The sequence below is a fragment of the Loxodonta africana genome, chromosome 3 (genome assembly GCF_030014295.1).
Source record: "Loxodonta africana isolate mLoxAfr1 chromosome 3, mLoxAfr1.hap2, whole genome shotgun sequence".
In the NCBI taxonomy this organism is placed as follows: domain Eukaryota; kingdom Metazoa; phylum Chordata; class Mammalia; order Proboscidea; family Elephantidae; genus Loxodonta; species Loxodonta africana.
This window is the reverse complement of record NC_087344.1, coordinates 18,541,563-18,554,628: the sequence shown is the minus strand read 5'-3', so window position 1 is coordinate 18,554,628 and position 13,066 is coordinate 18,541,563. Positions and strand designations below refer to the sequence as shown.

Sequence of the window (13,066 nt, the reverse complement as noted above, 5' to 3'; positions counted from 1 at the left end):
AGGGAGATCATTAATCTACAAATTTTATTACATTATCAGTTCTATTCACTAACCTCCTGGAACATGTTGACTGAGACATTCTTCTTAGACCAAGCTGTGTAAACGTCCTTAGCAAACATCTTTTAAGAAACAATTCCTAATAGAAGCCAAAGCCTTAACCCTTGCTCCTTTCTGTGTTGCAAACACTTAAACTTTTACAAGAAGCTGAACTGTCTTTTTAGGGCAGCAGAAGCAGAGAAATTTAGGCCAAGTTGCAGTTTAATTCAAAATGGAGTTTAATTTAGATCTGGGCCAGCCATTTTAGTCATACCAAGCACCTGGTTTCTGGGGTCCACATACAGAGAGTTGTGATTAATTTTATATTATTAATTTTTTTCTTTAGATTTTCCTAATGTGAGTAGGTAGGCCATCAGCATATATAATAAGAAAGAGGTCCTCCTATATTTTGAAAAATTATTTTTATGTTCCAGGCAAGGCAGTTTTTAGTCCTTCCTGGAAAGGAACTTCTTTTCGCATAGATTTAATATCAATCTGTAAAAGAAAAAAATAGATTTTAAAAGTTAAGCTACTTATAAAATATGTGATGAAAAGTAGTAAAAAAGAACCAATTGTGATTAAATATATTAATAGCATAAAATTAAAGCTCGGCTAAGCTGAGTCTAATACTGATGCCCTCTTATCTGTATACACACGCACACACACATAAAACAGTTATTTTGCTCTAAGACACTAGGACATGGGATTAAACTTAAATAGTGTGTAAAAATGCATCTAAGAATTTTATTAGATGATTCCTTATAATCATCAGAAAATGAACATAAACATTTGCCTCCACTTTTCCATAAGTCCACTTCAGTGATAGTGAACAAAAGGAATGTCTGGTCGTGCACCATGCTCACACTCGTTGTTACGCTTGAGCCCATTGTTGCAGCCACTGTGTCAATCTATCTCATTGAGGGTCATCCTCTTTTTCGCTGACTCTCTCTCTACTTTACCAAGCATAATGTCCTTCTCCAGGGACTGATCTCTCCTGACAACATGTCCAAAGTATGTAATCACAAGAATAAAGAGAAGTGTCAAGGAGGCATGAATGTAGATGCGTGAGTAGGAGCATTTTAGCAAGCATGACAAAGCTAAAACTTAAGCTACAGTAGCAGCAGTATAAGCAAGGTGATTCATGCTGCAAATTGCTCAGAAGCTCTGAACTGGAGGATTCAGGTATCCTGTAGTGGAACAGATGGGTGAAAAGTAGGATTAAGTGGAAGTCTGAATACAGGATGCTTAAGAGCCCATATGCCTCCCACTGGAAGTTTGCTCTTTGGAAACGTTGAGCCCAAGAGCCCAGAGGCTGATGCAGAAAAGGGTCAGAGAGAATGGACCCTGACAGCATTTACTGAGGTTACCCAAGAACCAATCCAGCTCAGCCCAGAGCTGAGAGATCACAGTGTTTGTTTCCTTGCTTGACCAATTAATTTATGTAATATGTTAAAAAGAAAAGTGTCCATAGGACTCGGTAGTGCAGGGGTCGTTGTTGACAATTGTTGTTAAGTACTGTCGAGTCCGTTCCAACTCACAGTGACCCTATGTACCAGAGAAGGAAACACTGTCCATTCCTGCACCATGCTCACAATCGTTGTTATGCTTGAGCCCATTGTTGCAGCCGCAGTGTCAATCATCTCATTGAGGGTCATCCTCTTTTTCGCTGACCCTCCCCTACTTTACCAAGCGTGATGTCCTTCTCAAGGGACTGATCCCTCCTGACAACATGTCCAAAGTATTTAAGATGCAGTCTCGCCATCCTTCCTTCTAAGGGGCATTCTGGTTGTACTTCTTCCAAGACAGATTAGTTTGTTCTTTTGACAGTCCTAGGTATATTCAATATTCTTTTCAAACAATACAATTCAAAGATGTCAGTTCTTCTTCCATCTTTCTTATTCATTGTCCAGCTTTCACATGCATATAATGTGATTGAAAATGCTGTGGCTTGGGTCAGGCGCACCTTATACTTCAAGGTGACGTCCTTGCTTTTCAACACTTTAAAGGGTTCCTTTGCAACTGGTTTTCCCAATGCAATGAATCTTTTGATTTCTTGACTGCTGCTTCCATGGGCATTGATTGTGAATCCAAGTAAAATGAAGTTCTTGACAACTTCAGTCCTTTCTCTGTTTATCATGATGTTGCTTATTGGTCCAGTAGTGAGGATTTTTGTTTTCTTTATGTTGAGTTATAATCCATACTGAAGACTGTCGTTTTTGATCTTTGTCAGTAAGTGCTTCAAGTTCTCTTCACAAAAATCCTCACAAATGGACCAATAAGCAACATGATGATAAACAGAGAAAAGATTGAAGTTGTCAAGGATTTCGTTTTACTTGGATCCACAGTCAACACCCATGGAAACGGCAGTCAGGAAATCTAAAGATGCATTGCATTGGGCAAATCTGCTGCAAAAGACCTCTTTAAAGTGTTGAAAAGCAAAGATGTCACCGTTAAGACTAAGGTGTGCCTGACCTAAGTAATGATATTTTCAGTCATGTCCCATGCATGTGAAAGCTGGATGATGAATAAGGAGGATCAAAGAAGAATTGATGCCTTTGAATTGTGGTGTTGGAAAAGATATTGAATATACCATGGACTGCCAAAAGAATAAAAAAATCTGTCTTGGAAGAAGTAGAACCAGAATGTACCTTAGAGCAAGCATGGTGAAATTACGTCTCACACACTTTGGATGTGTTATCAGGAGGGATCAGTCCCTGGAGAAGGACATCATACTTGGTAAAGTAGAGGGTCAGAAAAGACCCTCAGTGATATAGGTTGACACAATGAGCAACAATGGGATGGTGAGGAAGGGAGACGACGGAAGGGAATGTCCACTCTGGCTTCTGCTCCTGGCCTCCTCACATCCCTTCGCTTCAGATAGAAATGTATTCAAGCCCTATTTATGTTCAAGCCGTATTTATAAGCAGATACTCTTCCTGCCTCCACCAATCCCCCATAGAACATTACTGGGATTGCCAATCCCACTTGGGGCTGGCGCTGTTGGACAGCTATCCTGTGGGAGAAGCCCATACTCTGGGTGTCTCCCTTGGGCTGCACCTTTTCTTTCTTTGCTCAATGTCTGAAGAAGGGTGGAGTTGTTTTGACAGCAGTTTGGTTTTGGATGATTTTATTTGGCTTCTATTTTTCTTATTTTGGGCTCAAGCATAACAACAATTGTGAGGGTGGTACAGAACCAGATGGTGTTTCCTTCTGTTGTATGTAGGGTCTATGAGTTGGAACCGACTCGAAGGCACCTAACAACAACAACAACTACCTAACCGAGCATGATGTCCTTCTCCAGGGACTCATCCCTCCCGATAACCTATCCGAAGTGTGTAGCCTCACCATCCTCGCTTCCAAGGAGCACTCTGGCTGTTTTTCTTCCAAGACAGATTTGTTTGTTCTTCCGGCAGTCCAGAGTGTATTCAATGTTCTTCACCAACAACATAATTTAAAGGCATTAATTCTTCTTCATTCTTCCTTATTCATGCCTGGCTTTCCCATGCATATGGAGCTATTGAAAATACTATGGCTTGGATCAGGTGCACCCTAGTCCTTAAAGTGACATCTTTGCTTTTCAATGTTTTAAAGAGGTCTTTTGCAGCAGATTTGCCCAATGCAACGCATCGTTTGATTTTTTGATTGCTGCTTCCATGGGCATTGATTGTGAATCCAAGTAAAATGAAGTCCTTAAGAGCTTCAGTCCTTTCTCTGTTTATCATTATGTTGCTTATTGGTCCAGTAGTGAGGATTTTTGTTTTTTTATGTGGAGGTATAATCCATACTGCAGACTGTAGTCTTTGGTCTTCATCAGTAAGTGTTTCAAGTTCTCTTCACTTTCAGCAGGCAAGGTTGTGTCATATTATAGGTTTTTAATGAGTCTTCAACGAATCCTGATGTCATGTTCTTCTTTATATAGTCCAGTTTCTCAGATTATTTCCTCAGCATACAGATATGAATAAGTATGGTGAAAGAATACAACTCTGATGCCAACCTTTCCTGATTTTAAGCCACGCAGTATCCCTTCGTTCTTTTCTGATGACTGCCTCTTGATATATGCACGGGCTCCAACTGAGCATAATGAACTGTTCTGGAGTTCCCATTCTTCTCAATGTTATCCATAGCTTGTTAGGATTCACACAGTTGAATACCTTTGCATAGTCAATAAAACTCAGGTAAAGACCATTCTGGTATTCTCTGCTTTCAGAGATCCATCTGACATCCACCCTTCCACACCCTCTTCTGAATCTGGCTTGAATTTTTGGCAGTTTCCTATCAATATACTGCTGCAACTGTTTTGAATGAACTTCAACAAAATTTTACCTATGTGTGATATTAATGATATTGTTCAATAATTTCCACATTCTGTTGTATCACCTTTTTTTGGAATGGGCAGAAATATGGTTCTCTTCCATTTTGTTAGCCAGGTAGCTGCCTTGCAAATTTCTTGTCATAGATGAGTGGGCACCTCCAGCACTGCATCCATTTGTTGAAACATCTCAAATGGAATTCTGTCAGTATTCTAGTTGTTCACCAATGCCTCCGGTGTTGCTTGGACTCCTTCCTTCAATAACATCAATACTTGGTCATATGCTACCTCCTGAAGTGATTGAACATTGACCAATTTTTTTTGGTACAGTGACTCTGTGTAATCCTTCCCTCTTTTTTTTGGTGCTTTCTGTGTCATTCAATATTTTGCCTGTAGAATCCTTCAGAATTGCAACTCAAGGCTTGAAATTTTTCTTCAGTTCTTTTAGCTTGAGTAATGGCAAGTGTGTTCTTCCCTTTTGCTTTTCTAACTCCAGGTCTTTGCACAGTTCATCATAATAGTTTACTTTGTCTTCTAGAACCACCCTTTGAAATCTTCTGTTTAGCTCTGTTACTGCGTCATTTCTTCCTTTTGTTTTAGTAGCTCTATGTTCAATAGCAAGTTTCAGAGTCTCTTCTGACATCCATTTTGGTATTTTCTTTCTTTCCTGTCTTTTTAATGACCTGTTGTTGTCTTCATATATGGTGTCCTTGATGCCATTTCATAATTTGTCTGGTCTTCAGTTGTCAGTGTTCAGTGTGTCAAATCTGTTCTTGAGATGGTCTCCAAATTCAGGTAGAGTATACTCAAGGCCATATTTTGGTTCTTGTGGACTTATTTTAATTTTCTTCAGCTTCAACTTAAATTTGCTTATGAGCAATTGGTGGTCTGTTCTGCATCCAGCCACTGGCCTTGTTCTTACTGATAATATTGAGCTTTTCCATCTGTCTTTCTATAGATGCAGTCGATTCCATTCCTGTGTTTTCCATCTGGTGAGGTCCACATATATAGTCACTGTTTCTGTTGTTGAAAAAGGTATTTGCAGTGAATATTTTGTTGGTTTTGTAAAATTCTATCATGCAATCTCCATTATCATTTCTATCATCAAGACCATGTTTTCCAACTACAGGTCCTTCTTTTTTCCAACTTGTGGATTCCAATCACCAGTAATTATCAGTGCATCTTGATTGCATGTTTAATAAATTTCATACAGCAAATGTTGGTAAAAACCTTCAATTTCTTCATCTTTGGCTTTAGTGGTTGGTTTGTAAATTTGAATAATGGTTGTACTCACTAACCTTGCTTGTAGCGTATGCATATTGTTACATCACTGACAGCTTTGTACTTCAGCATAGATCTTGAATGTTCTTTTTGATGATGAATGCAACACCATTTCTCTTCAATTTGTCATTCCTGGCATAGTAGAATGTATGATTTTGTCAGGTTCAGTATGGCCAGTACCAGTCCATTTGGGCTCTCAGATGCCTAGGATATTGATCTTCATGCACTCCATTTCATTTTTGATGATTTCTAATTTTCCTAGATTTATACATTTACATTCGACGTTCTGATTATTAACGGATTTTTGCAGCCGTTTCTTCTCATTTTGAGTCATGCCACATCAGCAAATGGAAGTCCTGAAAACTTTACTCCTTCCACGTCATTAAGGTAAAGTTTACTTTGAGGGAGTAGCTCTTCCCCAATCACAATTTGAGCGTGTTCCAACCTGAGGGTCTCATTTTCCAGCACTAAATCAGACAGTGTTCTGCTGCTATTCGTAAGGTTTTCACTGGCCAATTTTTTCAGAAGTAGGCCGACAGGTCCTTCTTCCTAGTCTGTCTTAGTCTGAAAGCTCTGCTGAACCTGGCCACCATGGGTGATCCTGCTGGCATTCGAAATACCAGTGGCATAGCTTCCAGCATCATAACAACTTGCAAGCCATCATGGTATGACAAGCTGACAGACAGGTGGTAGATTAATCTTTTTATGATTTATAATTAGGAATTTATATATTAGATGTAAAAATTTTTATCAGTCAAATAGATTTTTTTTTTGCCTTTTAGTTTTCTGCAGGGCACCTTTTCTTATTCAGAGTTTTTCCATTTTTGGTCTAATTATCCATCTTTTTCTCTCTTATTAAACTGCATATTCAGAAAGAGCTTCTCCTTTCTTACATTATATCTGTATTTAAATTTATATTGTCTGTACATTTTTCCATGTTTTCTTCTGATAGCTAGCATGGTCATTTGTTCCACATATAATATTGGAAATATATTGGCGATTATGGAGTGAGGAGTTAACATTATTTTTTCTAAATAATTCATCAATCACTAGACACTTATTCACAACTTAAAAAAAAAAAAAAAAAAGCTCTCTAATTATAGAGCCCTGGTGGTGTAATGTTTAAGAGCTCAGCTGCTAACCAAAAGGTTGGCAGTTGAAAATCACAGGCTGCTACTTGGAAACCCTATGGGGCAGTACTACTCTGTCCTATAGGGTTTCTATAAGTTAGAACCAACTCAATGGCACGTAACAACGACCACAATAACATAATTTCAGGTGAACTAGTGCTAGGAGCAGAACCCTCATTTGGACACTGTAGGGAGTTGGCTGAGTGTGGTTAGACACATGTAGTTGGATAAGGATGAGAATTTGCAAGAAAGAGCATGTGCCATGTAAGTACAGGAACATTTTGTCTGAATTCCTGGTAGTTCTCCTATTCCTGGAGCATCTGTAACATCACAGATTGCCCGATGTCCAGAGTAATGAATGAAGATCATGGGACACATCCACGAAGGAGCCATTGCCCATAATTTTTGAATGGTGTGTTTCTGTTTCTTGGTTGTAGAGTGTTCACAGACTAAGCATTTGGACAATCGGAGATGTGGAGGGGGTGCCACTTAGGGTCATTCACCTCTGGAAGAGACATTTTGGGGCCCTGCTAGGAGGTCTGTGATGGCCCCTGTAGGAGGATTGGGGCCCTGAATGGTGAGGAAGGCAGAGGTTGAAGTGCAGAGCTGGATAAAGACCCCAGAGCACGGAGGTCCAAGCTGAAATTGGCCAGCCATGAATGCCTCTCTGCACTAGGTGTGGGGACACGGGATAAAGTTGAGGGGAAATAGTAGTGTGGGATGAAGAAGGAGTTTCATAGGACAGAGGGGCTGATCCCTTCTGGGACATCCCATTGGGGCCTGGCAGCATTCGGGAGTCCTCTCTTCCTCTTGTGCATACGGGAGACTCACTTTCCAAGCTCCCTTGTCTGAATCAGATTCATCTTTAATTTGATCTCCCAGGTGGTATCGTCAGTGGTGGAAAGGAGCCACTTCGCCTGGACAGGAAACTGAAGACCTTCTGATGTCCTCAGGGCATGCTCAGAGCCACCTGGTTTTGACTCTTTGTCTCTGGTTTTGGCTCTTCCCAAACAAACAAACAAAAAAACCCATTGCCATCAAGTCAATTTCAACTCATAGCAACCCTATAGGACAGAGTAGAACTGCCCCATAGAGCTTCCAAGGAGCGTCTGGTGGATTAGAACTGCTGACCTTTTGGTTAGCAGCCATAGCTCTTAACCACTATACCACCAGGGTTTCCATTCCCAGACCAGCAAATTATATCAATACCTGTTTCCTCTCTTAAGATCATCCAGTTAAAACTATATAGGACTGCAACTTCATGGCATTTGAGAAATAGTAATGGAAATCTGAGATGATGTTTGATTGGTTTTGTAGCATGTGTATGTGTGTGTGTTTTGGTGTGTTTATGAATGTTTGTGTGTTTGTGTACGTTTGTGTGAATGGTTGCTGTTTCTTGATGTGGGAGTAGGGAGGAAGACATCTTTCCTTGGGAATTTTTTCCCCTGACCACTTTCTATGGGCTTAGTTTTCATTCATGTGTTAAAAATAATCAACACTTAACAAAATTTGGACATAAGACTTATTCTGAGCAGTTATTCTATATGCATATCCACCCACTACCCATAGCTGTTGAGTAGACCCTTGAGTTGTCCTTTAGTGACTCTAAAGGACAGGGGTTTCCAATGCTGCAATCTTTATGGAAGCAGACTGCCACACCTTTCTCCTGCAGAGCCACTGGGGGGTTTGAACCACCAACCTTTGGGTTAGCAGTCAAGCACTTAACTGTTGCACCACCTGGGCTCCACTACAGGGATGTAGGAGACTGTTTTGATTCCAGACAAAGAAAATGGCTTGAAGAAGCTAGGTACAATGAAGATTATAAAGAGAAGAGGAGGGAGAAATGTAGAACAATTACTGGTTAATCTTAACATGATTGATAGAATCCTGTCCTTTTTTACCGAGATCAGTTGATACCAGGTCACAAGATGGTCTCTGCCCCTCCATTCAGCCATATCTTTTGAAATTCAAATTTAGTAAGCCTCACTTCCAAAAAGAAAGAAAAGATTTGCAACTCTGGGTGAAGGAAAAGCTGCTGGCAGGATTAATTTTGGTCAGGAATTTCTTTATAGTGAATATTTGGTTTTGTGGGTGAGAAAACCTTAAAATCAAAGTAAAATGTCTGCTATTAATTTTTCTCTTCGACAAGTGTCTTGGACCAGGGCTGCCTAATACTGGTATTTTGCACTGTACATTATATAAGTTTAAATTTTCTAGTAATCACACTAAAAGAAAGTTTAAAAAAAGGTGAAACTAATTTTAATAGTATATTTTATTTAACACATTGTGTCCAAAATTATTACCATTTGTACATGCAATCAACATAAAAATTAGTAATGCGATACTTTATATTTATGCGTGTGTGTGTGTGTGTGTGTGTGCTGACTTCCAGAAATTCAGTTTGTCCTTTCCACTTACAGCATATCTCAATTTGTTAGCTGACTTATCAGATGTACCTGCTCTGTAAGTAGATTTTATAAGATTTACAGTGGTGAAAGAAGATTCACACATCAAAGTTGTTCCAAATATACATGCTTCAAAGTTTTCCACCTAAAGCTCATGCCAGATAAAGAATGAAAAGCTCCCGTTGGATCTAGTAACAATGGGGTCATTGTGACCTATCAAGGCAAGCATTCATAGAATGGTGAAGGCAGAAGAAAGTTTGGAGTGGTCTGAGGAGTTGGTTGGAGGTGAGTGGACAGAGACATGTGATATAGATGACCTTTTCTCAGTGGTGCACAGCTAAAAGGAAGGAGTAGGAACAGCAGTGGTTTAGGATTTTTTTTTTTTCAAGAAGGCTAGGTGAGGGAATTTTGTATAGTTGGGAGAGATTTGAATGTATATAAATGTTGAAGGAAGGATTCAGTAGAAAAAGAGAGATCAAAGATACAGGTGCTACCTGGGAATATTGGGGGCATAAGGTTACTAAGAAGGAAAAAGGGCTGAGGCCCAGACTACCTTTGGAGGATAAAAGAAATCTGTTTGAATATAATTAGAGGAAATTTGGAAACAATGGAAGCCTATCAGAGATATTTGCAGATTTGGCAACTAGACAGTAAAATTTAAACCTAGTAGTTTACAATTTCTCAGTGAAATATCAGGCAAGTTAAGGGAAATTATGTGTGTATGAGAAGAATGGAGAAATTTTGAAACAGGCTTTGGGAGAAAATCAAGAAGTTGTGGAAATAGACCGAAAAACAAAACAAGCAACAAAATAAAACAAACAAATAAAAAATACCCACATAATAACAAACAAAGTCTATGTATTCAGAGCTTGCTATATATAGCAGGAGAGTCAGACAGCATCCCTTTAGTCTGGCAGAGTCTCAAAGGCAGACAGGAAAGTAGGAAAGCTATAAAGTGGAAACAAGGGAAGGCTTCAGGTATGCCCTGTCTGAGAGTTGTTGGCATGGGGAAACTGGAAGTAGGCTAACTACAAGCAGTGCATTTTATATTGATTGTTTAGGAGGGTATATTTGGCTTTCTCTGATTGGTTCCAAGTTGGAAGCAGGGACCAAATTTAAGGAAGCTGTAAATTACTCATCCAGCTCTGGCCATTTTGGCCCCATTGTTACAGAGATTGTTGTTTGGCTTCCTGGACTGATAGCTGCAGATAGTGGCTTGACATCCTAGGCTGGTTGAGCAGACAGTAGGTCAGAGTTCTGTTTTTCTATGGTCTGGCCATTGTCCATTTGTTCATTTAGTCTCTCAAATAAATACGCCAACAAATAAAGTGAAAGTAAAATTTCTGAGCGTCATAAATGGTTCCCAGTTGATGCGGATGATTTTGTACTTATGTTGTTGTTGTTAAGTGCCATCGAATTGGTTCCAACTCATGGTGACACTATGTACAACAGAAGGGAACACTGCCCAGTCCTGCTCCATCCTCACAATTGTTATTCTTGAACCCATTGTTGCAGGGACTATGTCAATCCATCTCGTTGAGGTTCTTCCTCTTTTTTGATGACCCTCCCCTTTTGTTTATGGTGGTACCAAAATATTATGTTGTGTGCTTTTTCTTCAGTGGTTATCGTAAGACCAGCAGTAACCATGGCATGGCAGATAACTGGAATCTTCCAGGTTTGAGGTTTTATATGGCAGATATGATGAAAGATAAGGAATTTGGGGCTATTCCAAGGAAATGATTGAGTTTATGGACCATGGTATCCAGTATGGATAGAAATTGGGAGAAGAAGGAAGAAATTAAGCTAAGGATATCACGGGCTGCTTTAACTTTGATCTTGAGGAGCAGGTATCTATGGTGTGGGTTAAAAAAGCTGTAACTCAGAAATTTGTCTTGAGTTAAGTTTTCTGAATTATTCTTGAGCATGAGCACTTGGGTTGAATGAAAACATCTGGGGTATGGGTGTGAATCACTAAGGATAGGGCAACTGATAATTTCACCATTTAATATTTAGGCTCTAAAGGAGCTATGAAAACAAAGTGGTGAATGGGTTAACCAAATGACTAGTAAAATAGCACAGAAGAATGGCATGATTTAGGACTTAGATAAAGACAGGGGACCTTGCGTCACAAGTAGAAATATCAGGACTTGTGCAGGTGAGAGTGACAAGGACAAAAAGGAAAAAAAAATCATACTCAAGCAAAAAGGGAGTTTTACAAAATGGTGTAGGAGAAACGATCTGGATAAGGCCCAGAATATTGATTTTGAGCTTTCTGTTCTTGACTCATTCCCTTGATTGCTTGATGATGCCCCAGCATGTAGGTCATACTTATCCCTAGGAGAGAAGGGTAGAAGTCCAAATGAGCCAAGATAATTGCCCACAGGAGGTAGGCTTCAATTACATTTTGATCCAATTTCATGATTTATAGGATAAAAGGAAAAGAAGTATGATGGTCAAGACTTCACAAAGGAAGCAACGTGATTACGTAACCCAAGCCAAGCCAAAACCTGGTTTAAGCATCGCAATTCCTTTGAGGATGTCCAGTTACATATTCAAGAGACCGGTTACTAGAATTACTTCCCATCCTGGCAATGAGGTCAGGTGCCATCAATGGGAGGAGAACTTAGACAAGCCCCAGCAGGTCTGTTGGCAGAAGAGACTGCAGGGACTCCAGGCCTACAGCAGTGCAGGGGAACTTTTAAGTACTCTGGATCTTGCCAAAGCCTTGCAAAAAATTGTACCTAGTTACACAGGTGAATCCCTGCCCCAGGCTCTTGCTGGTGATCTGCACTCCATCTCCATGCCCACCCCTGGCCCATCTTCAGACTTGGCGAAGATGACCCCAGGAGCAGGTCTTGATATCTCACAGCTCCTCTGCAAACCATTTCTGGTAACCGATGAAGATATTAGGAAACAGGAGAGGAAAGTGAAGACAGCAAGGGAGAGGTTGGCAATAGCACGGATTGCAGACAGGCTCGCTAGTGAGGCAGAGAAAGTGAGAGGCCAAGAAGAATGTCCTGAAAAACATTAAGAAAAGAAAGAGAAGTTAGCACAGACGAAATGGAGCTCTGTACTTTGTTAGTATGATTGGAGCGTCCATAATGTTTTCTTGCTTTGAGTTCTTCAAACCTTAAAATATACCATTACTCTGTGTCTCAGTTTCTTAGTGCTGCTGTAACAAAAATACCACTAATCGGTGGCTTTAAAGAACAGAAATTTATTTTCTCACAGTTCTGGAGGTTAAAAATCCAAATAGAGGTCTTGGCCATGTGAACAAGCAAAATGACTTGGACACTTGTCTGAAATTTTAAAAGCCAAGAGGTTTATTAAGGCCGAACACATTGCGATTAGGGTACTATCTGGTACAAAATGAAATGAAGTAGTCTGGAGAAAAACCATCACACAAGCATTTTTTAAGGGTCAAAAGAGGAACTAAGCCATGTTAAACACAGGAAAATTAAGGAATATTGTAATAATCACACTCTGATTGCATACATGTTAAACAGTTACGGTAGAAGTTACATGTTGGTAGGAATTACAGGAGAAACTATGAATATACTAAAACATGTTAAGTAGCTTTAGCAAAGAAACCACAATGAGTTAACAAATGTATCTGATGGTTAATACTTTAGCAGAATATTCCAAGTTTTAGTAAGAACAAACTGTAAAACATATTTTAAAGTGGAACTAAGTTCCAGACAATGGTCAAGAGGCCAAGACAGATTCTGGCCTGTACTTTAGGTAAGCCTTTGTCATGTCAAGCGAGCATTAAAGGAGTAACTTAACAAGTGGTAAAGTGGATTTTTGGATTCTATATCAAATCTCAAGATGGGGTCAGAGCTCTAGCTGTAAACCATAGCTTTCCACAAACTTAAGTGCCTCAGATTTTAAGCTCTTAGTCAGCT

The 13,066-nt window shown here is 39.7% G+C and overlaps 1 protein-coding gene across 1 annotated transcript; it reads left to right on the top strand.

Annotated features, from left to right (window-relative positions):
* Positions 1–11,380: 11,380 nt before the first annotated feature.
* Positions 11,381–12,659, top strand: MBD3L1 (methyl-CpG binding domain protein 3 like 1). The gene has a single exon (XM_064283112.1). The coding sequence runs from the start codon at positions 11,608–11,610 to the stop codon at positions 12,190–12,192; it is 585 nt and encodes a 194-aa protein (XP_064139182.1). The 5' UTR covers positions 11,381–11,607; the 3' UTR covers positions 12,193–12,659.
* The last annotated feature ends 407 nt before the right edge of the window (positions 12,660–13,066 follow it).